The 16,167-nt window shown below is 55.5% G+C and overlaps 1 protein-coding gene across 1 annotated transcript in view; it reads right to left on the reverse strand.

The window, feature by feature from the left end:
* The window catches only part of CSPG5 (chondroitin sulfate proteoglycan 5), a 25,626-nt gene that overhangs the window by 802 nt on the left and 8,657 nt on the right, over positions 1-16,167 (reverse strand). The window contains exons 3-6 of the mRNA XM_014585194.2: positions 15,223-16,165; positions 12,604-12,792; positions 10,063-10,138; positions 4,710-4,841 (exon numbers count right to left, since the gene is read on the reverse strand). Of these exons, the coding sequence (XP_014440680.2) occupies positions 4,710-4,841; positions 10,063-10,138; positions 12,604-12,792; positions 15,223-16,165 (1,340 nt within the window). The remainder of the gene's footprint in view (positions 1-4,709; positions 4,842-10,062; positions 10,139-12,603; positions 12,793-15,222; positions 16,166-16,167) is intronic.

The raw sequence follows: 16,167 nt of genomic DNA on the forward strand, positions 1-16,167 counted from the left end.
GTGGAGCCTTGAGGAGTGTGGCTACCACCACTGGGTTCAGTGGCAAAGGCTCCTTCCTGGCCCAGAGCTCGCCAAGCTGCAGCAGAGCCTGGGGGAAGGGCTCAGGGACTCCACTAAAGCAGACTTGGAAGTGGGAGCTACCAGCAGAACTGGAGGGTCCCAGAGAGGGCCCCAGCCAGCCCCGAGGACCACAGTCACCAAGAAGCACACACACAGGCAGGAAAGGACAGGGACAGATAGAAATTGGTATACTCTATCCCCAACACTTGAGCTTGTCTTTGGGTCAAAGATTCTTGGCAATATCTGGAAACTCTACTCAGTGGGCCTCCACTTTCCTGTTCCTTTTCTCTCATTCTTTTAATTAACTCATTTATTATTATTTAAAATTTGACCAGAGAGAAAGGGAAAGTGAGAAAGCAAGCCACCAGGCCCGAGACTTGAACCCTGGTCAGCCATGTGGGAGTCCAGTGCCCTTAACCACCACGCCACTTGCCAGCCCCACTGCTACCTTTTTTTTTTTTTTTTTTTTGAGAGGTTTGTCCTATAGGGCGCATGTGCTCGCCAGAAAGACAGAGAGAGACATAGAGACAGAAAGTGAGAACTCCCCCCCCAGGGGGGATGGCCATGCCACAATCCCTTCTCCTCCATTCTCCTCTCGGGATCTTGGGCACGCCCGCACACGTGCCTGGGCGTGAGTTTAAGCCACCGGGTCCGGGACTCGAACTGTGGTCAGCTACGTGGGAGTCCAGCGACATAGCCATTACGCTAACTGCTGGCCTCCCCCCTCCCTTTCTGACTAGAGTGTTCCTTCCCGTCCTGCAAGCACTGAGAAGGTGGGACAGAGCCAAGAGCTTTGATACACAATTCATAATACTCTTGTGGGAAGAACAAAACGCAATACAAACCGACCTTCTGTCTGATGGGATTTAGAGGGTACAGAGCACATTTCCACGTAATCCCTCTGGATTGAGCCTCCTTGTGAAAAGACCCAGCGATGCCTCCCGTGAAAGAAGGCCCCCCATTTCCGAGAGTACAGGAAGTTCTAAGCAGAGGCACGCCAACCACCCCCAGGTGGGTAAGAGATACGGTTACGAACCCTCACATCCCATACTCTCTCCGTAGTGAAGGGCACACTGAGCTCGTGGTGCCAGCTGAGCCCTGCCGGGCTAGACTCCCAAGCTGGAAACAGAGGGCTTCTGTTGCCGGTCAATGGGAGACGAGGTAACTTGGACTGACTCTCCCACTAAGGACAACAAAAAAGCTGTACACACGTCTGAAAGGCATCGAAGAACTAACGAGATAGCAAAGAATTACGGGGTTGACGCTCCAGAGAGGACAGGAAGCCAGAGAGGCAGGCCCAGCATTGGCGCCACTTGTGCCCTGGAGGCACCTATCCCTCGGGAGGAGATGACTGAGGACGATTTGCTTCGGAAAGCGGAAAGCGCTGCAGGGTTGGGGTGAAGGTCGCGGTAGAGGTGGGACATGGGTAAGCCACTGCCTGCTTCGGGCTGTGACCCCAGAGATTGTGCTTTATGGTTAACGACAAACCACAGCAAACCAGCCCCTGCCCGGTCAGATAGGTCTGCAGCCTGGTTTCAGTGACCTGGAACCTCTCTAGCCTTGAATCTGGATTAATACGATTCCAGAATTCTAGTGTCCCAGGTCTTTGAAAGAAGCAAACAAAAAACCCTTTCTAGAGGAAGAAATCATCCTAGACTTTAAAACATCTAAATAAACAATTTTCAAATACAATGCCCAGCATGAAATAAAAAATAACAAGGCACATGTGAACACACCTCAGGGAGAACCAACAGAAATTAAAACAGATTGAACACAAGCAAAAAGTTCTAGAAAATGCCAACAGTCATTGAGTCTGGCTATTCGAACACTTTTCTCTCTTCTCTCTCCAACCCAGTTCTCATTCAGCAGTCTCTATGCCCAGTCTGCCTTCATTACTGTCTGTAGACTTAGCTAGAAAATGCACCTGCCCCTGCTTCAGCTGTGCTCAGTGGAATCAAGCCTCTGCAGTCTCTGAAGCTGCACTTTCCAGCCTCATCACCTAGGAACCCCTCCTCGCACGCAATCTCTACCAACAGCTCATTCCTGAGTATTGGACCGCTGCCTTGAATGTCCTCTTCTGAAGTTTTGCATCCTGAAAAATGCCTCCTTACTCTTCAAGGTCCAATTTAAACCTCCTCTCTTTGAAACCTTTCTGGACTCTTAACTCCAACTCTCCCAGCTTGTCTGATACTGACCCGTGGTGTTACCACAGCTGGTTTAGGAATCTTTCTCAAGTAGACTATTCACTTCTGGAGATTAAGGTCAGTTGCACTCATCGAGCAGACCTGCAGCTGGCACAGTGCTGGGCGCAAAGTGCGTGCTTAATAAGTATTTATTAAAAATAAGGGGCCTGGGGCCGGCAGGTGGTGTGGTGGCTAATGGTGCTGGACCCTCACATGACTGATTGTGGTTCGAGTCCCGGACCTGGTAGCTTGCTTTCTCACTTTCCCTCTCTCTCTCTCTCACTCTGTCCCTTTCTGGTCAAATAAAAAATAAATGAATGAAATAAAATAAAGTTAAATAATTATTTAATAATTATTTTTATTTAACTTTATTTATTTACTTCAATTCTCTGTTTCTGGTCAAGATAAAAAAATAATCACAAATGGAATTAAATAAATAATTCTTTTAAGAGAAAGAAAAGTGCATTTCTTTTCTTTTTTCTTAATTGGCAGGGGGCATATGAATTCACCAGAGACAGGGAAAATGCAACCCGCAGTAGGGCAAGGTCATGGTATAGACCCGTCTCCCCCATTTCTTCACCCCGTCAGGATTTTGGGTGTGTGCGCACGTGCATGCATGCACACACACACACACACACACACACACACACAGTGTGTATCTCAAAGCATTCGGGCCTGGGTTTGAACTGTGGGAATGGCCACATGGAATCCAGCTCCCTTAACCACTAGATTATTGGGCTGGGCCAAGAATTTTATTATTTTTTTTCATAGTTTGGTATAGGGCATGTGTGCTGCCGAGGAGAGAGAAAGTGAGAGAACACCTCCGGGGGACGGCCACACCACAATCCCTTCTCCATTCTCTTCTCGAGATTTTGGGGCACACATGCACATGTGCTTGGCATGTTTTTCAAGCTGGTGGATCTGGGACTTGAACTGTGCACTCAGCCATGTGGAATTCAGCTGCCTTAACCATCATGTCACCTGTCTGGCCAAAGTATTCTTTTTTTTTTTTTTTTTTGGAGAGGTTTTTTTTTGCTATACGGTACGTGCGGTTGCCAGACAGACAGACAGAGAGACAGAAAGCGAGAAATCACCCCCTAAGGGGGATGGCCACACTGCAATCCCTTCTCCTCCATTCTCCTCTCGGGATCTTGGGCACGCACGCACAAGCGCCTGGCGTGTTTTAAACCACCGGGTCCGGGATGCGAACCGCAGTTGACTACGTGGGAGTCCAGCGACATAGCCATTACGCTAACTGCTGGTTCCCATATTCTTATTTTTTCGATAATTTTCTTTTAAGAGAGATTTTAGCTATAGGGCACATGTGCTCACCAGAGAGACAGAGACAGAGACACAAAAAAATGATAAATCACTCCTCAGGGAGGATGGCCATACCACATTCTGTTTTCCTCCATTCTCTTCTCAGGATTTTGGACACACATGTACATGTGCCCGGCGTGTTTTAAGTCACTGGGTCCAGGACTCGAACCGCAGTCGACTAGACTATATGCGAGTCCAGTGATGTAACCATTACATCATCTGCTGGTCCCTTTTTGAGAAATTTTTGCTACAGGGTGCATGCGGTCACCGGAGAGACAAAGAGAAAGTGAGAAAGGACTCCCTGGGAAGGATGGCCATGCTGCAATCCCTTCTCCATTCTCCTCCCTGGATTCTGGACACACACACACATGCGCCTGGTGTATTTTTAAAATAGATTTTTGCCACTGGGCACGTGTGCTTGCTGGAGAGACAGAGGCAGACAGACAGATGGAAAGCATGAAACACCCCTCAGGGGTAATGAGCACACTGTGACCCCTTCTCCTCCATTCTCTTGGGGCCCTAGATACACACGTACATGCACCCAGTGAATCCCAAACTGCCGTGTCTGGCACTAGAGCAGCAGCCAGCCCACCACGAGGGAGTGGCCCCATGGCATGTGCTTCACGCCACGGGGTCTGGGACTCGAACTGCAGTCGGTCATGTGGGATCCAGCTGCCTTGAGCACATCCCACCGGCTGGCGTCCAAAAACACGTGAACACACATCTTCAATGAAGAGTGAAGAGTGAGTGGACACAATGAGTTAAAATGGGTAGCTTTTTAAAAAGTTTTATTTCAAGGACTTTGTTTTTACTGGTATTTCAAAAAAAGGTGGGTCAAAGTACAAAAAAAAAAGTCAGTTGAATCACAGCATAGATTTAGAAATCACAGCAGCAGAAGCAGTGGGCAGACAGCACAGACAAGTAACCCAGTGTATGCAGTTCGGTGCGGTTCCTTGGCTTACTTTAAGTGTTTTGTTTTGTTTTTCCCTCCTGTACAAAATACATCAAAGCATGCCATGAGATCAGAAAAAGAAGAGTTTAACAAATGCTTACGAGGAACAGACTCTGTACAAGAGCAGACAATGGCTCTTCCCCGCCCCACCCCCTCCTCTCGCTTTAGGTTAAGTTATTCTGAAGACAGTTCACCTCCAGGTCGGCCTGGTCACCTTTGCCACCCTCAAGTTTGGGCGACATGGAGTTCTGGATGTTAAATGACTCCTCTTCTTTCAGGCAGGACTTGAGGGCTTCCTGGATTTTGTGGGAAGCACCAGGATCATCCTGGAAGAGGAAGAAAGTTGGGGAAGAGGATGGGAAAGAAAGAATGGGCGAAGCCATCACACGGCCACCTCGGGCTTTTCTACCCGGCAGGCCGGAGCACAGCTGAAGAGGAGCAGAGTCCTAAGACTTGAACGAACCAAACTACCCGAAGTCACGCATTCTAGGAGAGTCATCCTTAAAAGCAATGGTGGGGGTGGGGGCCGGCAGGTGGCGTGGAGGTTAAGGGCGCTGGGCTCCCACATGGCCAACCGCGGTTCAAGTCTCAGACCTGTGGCTTGCTTTCTCACTTTCCCCCTCTCTCTCACACTCTGTCCCTCTCTGGCCAAATTAAAATAAAGTTAAATAAAAAATAATTCTTTAAAAAAAAAAAAAAGCAATGGCCGGAAATAGATGAAAATCAGACAGTTCATCAGATTGCAAATACCTTGGATTTAAGCCAGACCAGGGTTTTTTCTTGGATAGAATTGGGAAAAGACAGTCTTTTATTAGAAAGTTTTTTAGTAATGTTTTTGGTCTTTTTAATGAATTGTCAAAGGGTGCATGCATCCTCTAGAGAATGAGAGAGCGCCAGAGTTGGGGTGAAAGCATCCCCAGTGGGGCACGGTCGTGCCACAATCCCTTTTCTTCCATTTCTCCGTCTTGCTGGGATTCGGGAAGCGCATGCACACATGCTTGGTGTGTTGGTTGTCTGGGCCAGGATTGGAACTGTGGTCAGCCATGTGGGATCTGGCTTATTTCGCCGCCAGTCCACGGGGTGGCTGGCCTGCAGGCTCACACATGGACGACCTCTGCGTGGCCTGCTGGACCCCATTTCCCGGGCCATCCATTCTGTTGAGCCTTGCTTTCCCAAACAGCTTCGTTGGGGCCACTCTGGCCAGTGTACAGGGCAGAGGCACAGGACCACCGGCAGGGGCAGAGCTGTGGCTGGCAAAGTTAGGGGCCCTCACTGCACAGCACATGTGCCTCTGACTAGCGGCCAAAGATGCGTGAACCTCTTACTGTCAGAACCACAGCTGTCAAAAGACACTAACTGAAGAGGAGGCATGTCCTCTCAGCCAAACAAGTGTGGCCAGCCATCCTCTGCATCAGATGACGTTTGTGCGCTGGCTGGTGTGCAACCCGCTTCGGACGTGCAGCCCAGCCCCCCTGCCCATCCGCGCACGCAGCCTGCAGCGCCGTGACCGGCTGTGGGACGTGGATTGAGCTTGCTGTTGGGGTTTCAGGAGCCCGCACCTGCGCACAGTCCTCCACGCCCGTATTTTGGGCACTCAGAACCTTCAAGGCCGTCCCACCTGGCCCTGCTCCTTGCCGGCCTCCTGCGGGGATACCCCGGAGTGGGTCAGCAGGTCTCAGTCCCTCCTCCAGCACCCTAAGCAACTGATTAAGTGCTTGGCGCTCTGCTTTCAAAGAGGCCATGGGGGACCAGCAGTTAGCGTAATGGCTATGTCACTGGATTCCCATGTAGTCGACTGTGGTTCGAGTCCCGGACCTGGTGGCTTAAACTCAAGCCAGGCGTGTGTGTGTTCCTGCCCAAGATCCCGAGAGGAGAATGGAGAATGGAGAAGGGATTGTGGTGTGGCCATCCACCCAGGGGGTGATTTCTCGCTTTCTGTCTCTCTGGTGAGCCCGTGCGCCAAAAAACACCACAAAAAAAAAAAAAAAAAAAAAAAAAAAAGCGGCCACGGGACGCTGTAGGCAGCTTCTGGGGTTACGGCAGAAGGGCAGAGAATTGTCTGAACCAGGCCAGCAGGTGGTATGGTGGTTAAGGCGCTGGACACTCCCACATGGCCGACCACAGTTCGAGTCCCGGATCTGGTGGCTTGCTTTCTCACTTTCTCTCTCTCTCTCTCTCTCTGGTCAAATTAAAAAATAAATGAGTGGATAAATAAATAAATAATAATAAAAAAGTAAATAAATAAACAAACAAACATCATGCTGGGGACCAGGACATTTTGTACAAAACTGTCCGAGCTGCCAGCTCCTGAGTGAGAGCCACAGCCCAGGGCCGCGATGGGTGGAGACGGGGAAGGGGAAGCGGAAGGGAAAGACTCCGGCGCCAGGCACGCGCGTGTTCAAAGTTGTGTGTGTAGACGTCACTGTCACCTGCTGCTGCCCCTCCCCCCCAGTGCTTTTCAGGAGGCGGGGACCAAGCAGACTCAGTGGAGCTTCAGAGACGCGGACGGGGCACACGAGGGGTGACACACGCTCCCATCTCCAACGACACGAGGAAAGAGGAACGGACCTCGCAGGACGGGGCGGACCTGGTGAGGCGGCTGCACTGCGTGCCTGGGCACCTGACCCCGTCGGTCCCTGAGCCAAGGCAGAGTCCGTGAGGTCATGTGGCCTGTGCATGCCTGAGGGGGTCTCCGGAACACAGTAAGTGAAAACAGTAGAAGACAACACGTGTGTGGCAAGACCCCATCACAAATATTTGCTATAAGGCACGTGTGTTCCCTGGGTGTGTGGGGGAGAGAGAGGGAAGGAGGGAAAGTGAGAAGTCACCCCGGGGGCATGGCCACGCCTAATCCCTTCTCCATTCTCCTGACAGGACTCCGGACGCACGTGTGCACATGGGCCTTGTATGTTTTCAAGCTGCGGGGCCTGGGACTAGAACCATGCGTTTAACCGAGCTCTGTGGGGTCTGGCTGCCTCAACCACCAAGCCACCTGCTGGCCCACAGAGTCCCTTTGTTTTTCCTCAGAGATTTTTGCCTTAGGGCATGTGTGCTTGCATGGGAGAGGGGCAGGGGAGTGGGGATAGAGAGTGAGCGATCACCTCCCAGGGGGATGGCAATGCCACAATCCCTTCTCCTCCATTCTCCTCTCAGCATCTTGGGGGCGCACGTGCGTACACACGCACACGCATCTGGTGTGATTTTCAAGCCTTTGGATCTGGGACTGGAACCTTGGTTGGCCATGTAGGAGTTCAGCGACGTAACTGCTCCGCCATCTGCTGGTTCCTTCGGGTACTTATCTTAATGCCAGCTAGTCAGTGAATTATTTTCCATTTTCAAGTTTCTCTATTTTGAAATATCTTGCTATAGGTCATGTGTGCTCGCTGGAGAGACAGAAAGAGGTATCACTCCTCCAGGCTCGGCCATATGGGGAAAAGCACTGGGGGCACCGTGGCAAAGTCCTAGAATAAACTGAAACCCCAGAGGCCTGCCTGACCTGAGGACCTGGGTCATCCGCCACGTTTCCTCTGCAGCCTGGCTGCAGGATCCCGGGGCGGGCAGTGGTCAGTAGAATGCCCGCGGGTCTCAGGTGACCTCACGCATGCGGTGCACCTGGAGGGCATCCAGCCTCCACAGCCCTCCCTGCTCCTGACGTTCCCGGCCCGGGCTGGCCGGTCAGCCACACGAGGCTCCTGCACAGACCCCGCCATGGTGCCGTCAGCTCTGGGGGCCCAGTGGGCGCCATGGTGGGGAGGAGGGCCAGTGACACCCGTACCTGCACTGACCCTTCCCACCACAGAGCCAAGGGCAGACTGTCTGGTCTGACGGCCGTTCAGAGAGGGCTGGCAGAGGCCACGGAGGCGGGGGAGGGCTACCTTACAGAAAAGGAACGAGCCCGCCATGAAAAGAGACAGGACCGGGGCCAGCAGGTGGCATGGCGGTTAGGACAGCTGGATCCCACATGGCCGAGTCTGGTTTGAATCCTGGACCTGGAAGCTTGAAAATCAGGCCAGGCTCATGTCCATGTACAGCTAAGATCCCAAGAGGAGGATGAGGGAGAAGGGATCCTCAGGGGTTTCTCACTTTCTCTGTGGCACATACACACGACCCATAGCAAAAACTAGAACAAAAACAAAAACACCAGAATTTCCAAAAATTTTGGAACCACCAATGCCAATGAGGGATCTGAGGGAAGGAGAGGGACAGGGAGGGGCTGACAGCACGCTGGACACTGACACTGGTACCGCAGCCACAAGCCTGCCCCACCTCACGACAGAGAGGCAGCGTGTCACCAGGCCAAGCCCGAAGGAGAGCGGGAGCCAGCAGTGTCTCCCTGCGGGGTGGGAGCGTCGTCCCCATGCTCGGTGCCAAAAGAGAGGCCAATGGCTCCTCTGGGCACAGGCTGAGGGGAGGCCTCTGGTGGGAGATGACCCTAAGAGCCAAGTGGAAGGCCAGACCGTAGCGGGGCTGCCTCGCGAGGGAAAGTGCTGGTTCGTGTCTGGACACCTCCCTGAGTACCGAGGGCACGATGTGGGGCCGGCTGAGGCTAGGAGTGGATCGCAGCGTGGGGAGCCCACCTCTGTCTCCTTTCTCTCTCAGGAGTGACTGTGGTCTAGGTCGGTGTTGGCCAACACGGCTGCACCCCCGACCACCAGCTTGGCAAGCACTGCAGAGCCGCGTGGCTGGAGGCCGCACAGTGCACACGCACACGCACAGCGCTGCCCTAGGCTGAAGGTCCTGCGAGCTCCGATGCTGTGGCCTATCATTTCAAAGAGCGTCTTCAGAAATGCCTCTTAAACCCCACTGTCTCGCCTGGAGAGTCCCTGCTGAGCTTCCTGTGACCGCGGGGCTGGCTGGGGCACGGTTCTGGGATTGAGGTGTGACACGACTGGGGACTTGGAATGGTCTGTTTTATTTCAGCATTCTCTCTGCCCGTATAACTACTGCACTGGCCAGCCTGGCCCCGGCTCCAATGCACTGGGCCAGGGTCTTCAGAAGACGGCCTGCTGGACCTCCTACAGCGTCTGGCCGGTACGTACGAGCCCGTCCTCCTGAGAACACAATCCTTCTACACTTACGGTTCCGGCAGTATTTGGAGCTCACCGCGGCCCAAACCAGCTGTGTCTAAGCTTGCCAGTTTTAGGGTCCTCGAACAGCACGTGGGACCCAGAGGATTCTGTCCACCCCACAGAGCAAGGACCACTGGCTTCACTGACCACCAGGAGGGTCCCCAGCAACGAAAGCTTCCGTGGAGGTAAAAGGCAAGCGTCGGCTGTCTAAGGCTTAAACGAGGCTAAAGACCAGCCGCTGCCCCAGGGACAGGTCTTCTCCACCACCCCTGACCCCACTCATCAAAGTGGCACCTCGCCGAGCGCCCACTGGCAGCCCCGGCCGACTGCAGAGGTCTCTGGAGGTCTTACTGTGAGACAGCAGAGATGGGGTGGGACTGAGTGTGTCAGGGTAGATGTGAAGACCAGCCACCGGACAGACATGAGCACAGGCGTGAGCGGGGCGGGGGTGACAGGGAGTGTCACAGGGGCTCCTTACGTTTGGGTGGGAGCCCTCGGCGATGGTGGAGAGGGAGAAGTTGTCATTGTGGAGCTCTGACGGGGTCCGGAATTTGCTGGTTAGGAAGGAGAGAGAAGAGAAATCGTAAGAGAATGGATTGTGGCAAAGTGGGACAGCGACGTGTCAGCGCCAGGGTCGGACACCGGGACTGCAGGAAAAAACCGCCGCCACTCAAGTTCTGACCCTCCCTTGTCACTGAGGGGTTTTACTGGATACCTGATGTAGCTCGTGAGACCTTAATGAAGAACTGAAGGCGACGTGCAGCTAGGACCACGGCTGCAGTATCTGCAGAGCACGGGAGCAGTCACCAGGCCCGGGAAGAGGTGTGCAGAGCTCCAGGGCAGGGGGCCGCAGCGCTCGCCCCTCTGTTCCCTGAGAAGTTGCTCCTCCTCTTCTCCTCCCCCTCAGCTGCCCGATCCAGGCTCCCCTCTCCTCCCTCCCATCCTGGGTAGGCAGGAGCCAAGGTCCTGGCTGTGCCCTCCAGCGATCACGTGCAGACAGGGCCCCCGCCTCGCTGCACAGGCACAATGGAGGGGCCCCGCAGCCCACGGCGGTTAGCCCACGCCGCGCAGTGTGGGCCGCCCGAACGTTACACGGTCTACCCAGCAAAGGGCCAACAGATGGCGTTTTGTCCTCTCCCAGGACCCTCCTCTAGAGGGGTCTGAGGTCAGGGGAGGAAGATTAATGGGCAAGGGGAGAGGGGCCGGTTCTGCATAAATTGTCTCTCGGGTGTCTCCTCTTTTATGACTCCTGGACGCTCCAGAGGGCTTTCCACTTGGCTTAGTGATAACACTGGGCCTCTCACGGGGTGAGGCCACGACCAGGTGTGGATTCTCGCACAGGCCACCGCCCTGCTAGGGAAGGCTGAAGGGATCTCTGAGGGGCTTCGCAAATTTCATGGAAGAATGGAATTAAAGTTTATTTTGGTGCAAAAAAACAGTTTTTTTCTTCAGGTTTTTGCCATAGAGTACATGTGCCTGCCGGGGGACAGAAAGACAGGCACACAATGAGAGAGAAAGTGAGGGATCACCCCCAGAGGGAATGGCCGCACTGCAGTCCCCTCTCCTCCATTTTCTTCCTGGGATTTGGGGCATGCATACACACGTGCCTGGCATGTTTCAAGCCACCAGGTCTAGGACTCGAACCATGGTCAGCCATGTGGCAGTCCAGTGCCTTAACCACCGTGCCACCTGCTGGCCCCAAATTTTTTTTTTTAATAAAAAAATTTTTTTTAGGTTTATGCCGTAGGGTGTGTGAGTTTGCTGGAGGGAAATGGAGAGAGAAGAAAAGTGAGAAATCACCCCCCAGAGGGGATGGCCATACCACAGTCCCTTTCTTCCCTTGTCTTCTCAGGATTTTGGGAATGCACACACACGCACCCCAACCCTCATCTCAACAGCCTGAGCCCACAATTGTCTGGAGGACTGATCACCCCGAATCCACACGGACCTCATATATGTGAAAGTGGGGGTGGTGTCCTGGCCCCATCGTGTGATTTTTCAAGCCAGTGGGTTCAGGACTTGAATCATGGTCAGTCATGTGGGAGCCCAGTGCCCTAACTACTATGTCACCTCTGGCCCTGCAGAAGTACTTTTAAACCTGTGCATAGTTTTTTTTTTTTTTTGGGAGAGATTTTCACTGTAGGGTGCGTGCGCTCGCCAGACAGACAGAGAGAGACATAGAGACAGAAAGCGAGAAATCACCCCCCAGGGGGATGGTCACGCCGCAATCCCTTCTCCTCCATTCTCCTCTCGGGATCTTGGGCACACACGCACACGCGCACGGCGTGAGTTTTAAGCCACCGGGTCCGGGACCCGAACCGCGGTCAACTACGTGGGAGTCCAGAGACATAGCCATTACACTAACTGCTGGTTCCCTGCATAGTTTTTCATAATATGCTTTTCTTATCACTGCCAGAGGGTTTATATACTCCAGAGAGCGAGCGAAGGAGACAGAAAGCACCTCTACCCTGTTGGGACTCTGGGCACACATGCACAAGCCTGGGCTTGCTTTTCAAGCCTCTGGAGCTGGGATCAAAGCTGTGGTCAGTTATGTGGAGTTTGGGGCAGCCCTGTGGCCCTTCTGTAGACCCTTCGCATGTCCCCTCGTAAAGGCCACAGCAGGTAACAGGGCTCCCTCAGTTCCCTGCACTTTGTCTGGACCAGGCGCTGGCCAGCCTACTGAACGCAGCCGGCTATGGGGCTGAGCTGGCGCCAGACAGCAGGTTTGAGGGCAACAGAGCTCCTGGACGCTGACCCGCGGAGAACCCGCCACAGCAGCGCTCCTGTCCGAGACCGGGAGCAGGTTAAGACCAGCACAGTGCCGAGCTGGGTGCCTGCTTTGTGAACACCTGCTCCCAGGGGCAGGGGCTGGGCATGGTGCCGGGCAGCTGGGGTGCCGTGGGGTGTGGCCACCGTGCCGCCATTCCAGCACATTCTAGGCAGGAATAAATGCGCCAAGGTGAACCTGCAGCAGCCAGGGGCGGGCGCTCCCACACAGGGCTGGGGGCCCCAGACTCACCTGGTCCTCCGCAGCTTGGTGTTCTCTGTCTTGAGCAGGTAGAGCCTCTTGGCGAAGAACACGGTCATCATGAACAGCAGCAGCAGTACAAGGGCGGCCGCGCCCACGGCCACGCACATCACCTGGAAGTCCGTGATGACGGACTCACAGCGCATGCCCTTGTGCCAGATGTAGTCCTGCGTGTTGCACCTGCAGCGGCGACAGGGTGAGGCCCGGGCCTGGGAGCACTGCGGCGAGGGCCTGGGACCCGACCTAGGCTCATCTCAGCAGCCTGAGCCCACGACCGTCTGGAGGGACTGGCCCCCCAAATCTGCATAGACCTCATACACGTGAAGGTGGGGTGTCCTGGCCCCATTGTCACGGTCATTCTGCACAGCAGGTCAGGCAGCTCTGGGGTCCACCATGTCAAGGGTGACCCGTGAGCAGAGACTCTGCGTGAACTGCTTCAAGTTCCATGGCTGGGAAGTGACCGAGACTGTGAGCCTCTGTGAGGACAGTGACAGTGTCTCGTCCGCCCTCCCTGCCCTGGGAGCTGGTGGGAAGATGCAGACGGGGTGGGAGCAGTGGTTACCAAGTACCCGGCCTGCCCTGTGCGTGACAGTTAACCTTGCCGCTCTGCAGCCCCATCTGGCTCGCGTGGCTATAAGGGAGTGACATACAGGACATGCATGCACAGGGAGGTCCCCCACCTCTGCGGCACCCAGAAGTCTGCCCAAAGCGGCCGGCCTTTGACCATGAGAACTGTCACTGAGCATTGTGAGAATCAACCCTCTGGGTGGGTCTCAGTCCTTTTGTTGAGTGACTTTCTCCTGCCCTTGGGGACATTCCCAGGCTCCAACTCTTCCAATGACATTGCCGTTTCCATGGGAACCAGACTGCTTCAAAGAGGAAAGATGTGGAAGGATACAGAGGCAGGCAGAGGAGGGAGGACCCGGACCTGGGGTGAGTGACAGGCAAGAGGCAGGGGTCCAGGGCAGGGGAATTCCGCACGGAGTGCACACCCAACGGGCAGGGAGGTGCGACTGAGGAGGAGTCCCCATTCTGCAGCTGCACCCCCACCGTGGGGGAGCTCTGTCAGGTTGGCAGGGAATGCAGTTCCTCCAACCCAGTGATCTAGAGAGGTTCTTCCCAGCGCCGGCTGCTGCCCTGCAGGGGTCTGGGTGGTGGGGACAAAGGCGCGCAACCTCCAGCCTGTCCCGACAGGACTCGGGGTGGGCATGAGTGGGATCCTGGGAGGAACCGCTGTGGCCAGGTGGAGAAGCCCTTCTGGGGCAGCGAAAGTCTGGAGGGCCCGTGGGCAGCAGAGCCACGTAGCCCACCGAGGCGCCGAGAGCGTTCCCAGCTCTCCAGAGGCCACAGGGGCCCCCTGCACTCTGGTGAGGGGACTCTGGAGGTGGACGTCAGGCCTCTGCTAAGACAAAGAGCACGGCCTGCAGGTCCCCCTGGCCGCAGGGGCCTCGCCACTGCAGCCTCCAGCTGGGGGCTGAGGGCAAATCACAGGGCCCCCCACATTCCTGGTGGCTCTTCACCGCCGGTGGAGCTTATCACTGACATTTTTTTTTGAAAGATTTCTGCTATAGGGCACACACTCTTGCTGGAGAGACAGAGACAGAGAGAAAGCGAGAAATCACCCCGGGGGGGATGGCCACACTGCAATCCCTTCTCCATTCTCCTCTCAGGTTTTTGGGCAGGCACACCGATGTGAGTGTCAAGCCACTGAGTCTGGGACTAGAGCTGTGGTCAGCCGCGTGGAGTCCAGCTGCCTTAACCACCGCGCCACCTGCTGGCCCTCGCCATCATTGCTCAATCACACTTTGCTTTCTACCTGTTACTCTATCAGACCCGCAAGACTGAGGCGCTTCCTTTCACATACCCCGCGTGGAGAATGACACTTTACTAAGAGACACTCAGATAACAAAAGTCATCCTAGGACCAAAGGAGACAAGTCTCGCGGCTTGTCTAGGGCCTGGGACTTGGGATCCTTCCAGACTGAGCGCTGCGGCCGGGGCAGCCCCTCCCTGCAGAGCAGTCCCCAAGAGTGAGGAGAACAGGGTAATTACTGACGAGGGGCGTGGGGTGGTGGCTGCAGATGAGGTCCTTACGGAAACTATAAGGGCTGTATTTTTAACATCACAGATGGGTACCCCAAGAAAGACAAACATCACGGCAGAGAGGGAGAAAGCCACCCCCGAAGTCAACCCCAGGGGAGACCTACGCCAGTGGCTGCTTTCTGGGTGTGCCCATGCGCCCTCCAGAGAGGTCAGGCCGTCCCGCCGCGTGCAGGGCTCGGGAGGCTGGAGGCAGTGCCCGGCGGCCATCTCTCCTCCACTGCTCCCGCAGACCAGCAAAGGCCTCTGTCCAAAACCCTAAGATCCACTCACTTGGCCTTTCCGATGGGACGGTTTGGTCAAGACCACCACACCAAGAGGAAATTCAAAAGCTAGTCCTGGAGGAAGCTGGCTGCTGATGCGACCACAGGAAATGTGTCCTAGAAGCTGTTGCGCGGAAGAAAGCTGGGCAAACCCTACCTCGCTGGGGAGCCCGAGATTGCACGATCTCTGTGGAGGGTGGGCCTGCCTCACACCTACAAGCCCGTGCACCTGCCCGCCACACCCTTACCTGCAGAAGGCCCCTATGTTCTCCACCAGGTAGCACTGGCCGCCGTTGTGGCAGTAACTCGGGAAGAGGTCACACACTGACCGGCAGGAGCCGTTCTGGCGCACAAAGCCACTCCGGCACTCGGTGCCATTTTCACTGGAGGCCAGGTCCTTGCCTGGCTCCCCGGGGCGGGGCCTGAGGGCAATGCTGCTGCCAGGGACCATGCCCAGAGTGTGCTGTGGAGGGACGGCGTGCCACCGGCTGGTGGGCCGGCCACCTGGCCCCGGCCCCGCCTTCTCCGTGGGCACCAGAAGGTCGTTTTCATCTTCTAGGTCTCGGCCCCCCAGTGCGTCCTTGTCGTCCTCTTCCTCTTCTTCTTCCTCCAAGTCGTCGTAGAAGGACGTGGTGGGGTAGAAATCAGACTCGTCGAAGGGGGTGAAGTCATCGTACAAGTCCAGCAGGCTCCAGGAAGGGGTCTCTCCCCCATGGTCAGGGTGGCTCTGCGAGGCTCCTGGTGACCCCGGGAAGCTGCCCAGGTCTGCACCACGACCCTCACCATCCAATCCTTCGAAGTAGTCAATATCGATTATATCGGACGCGGGTCGGGGCTCCAGAGTGCCCTGAAAAGGGTCAGTTGGCTCTGGCCCTTGAGGGTCGGGGGTGCTGCCCCCCAGGTTCAGCCAAATGTCCAGGGGACTCTCCTTTGGGAGTTCAGGGCCTGAGCCCGGCTTGTCACCAGGGGTTGGGGAGGGCGGGCCGGTGGCCTCTGAGGCCTCAGGGGTGGTGGGGGGCACTGATGCTTGCCCAGTGGCCTCGATGGGAGCCTGGAGCGTAGCAGGCAGGGCCTGGGCGTCACCGCTGCCTGCATCTGCAGTCCCTCCGCCCAGGCCTGGGCTGTCGGCCTCCAGCCAGGCGGTGCCGGTCACCGCAGCCGACGCCTCCAGCGCCTCCTCGGGCCCGACCCCT

The sequence above is a fragment of the Tupaia chinensis genome, unplaced genomic scaffold (assembly GCF_000334495.1).
Source record: "Tupaia chinensis unplaced genomic scaffold, TupChi_1.0 Scaffold149184_1, whole genome shotgun sequence".
In the NCBI taxonomy this organism is placed as follows: Eukaryota; Metazoa; Chordata; class Mammalia; order Scandentia; family Tupaiidae; genus Tupaia; species Tupaia belangeri.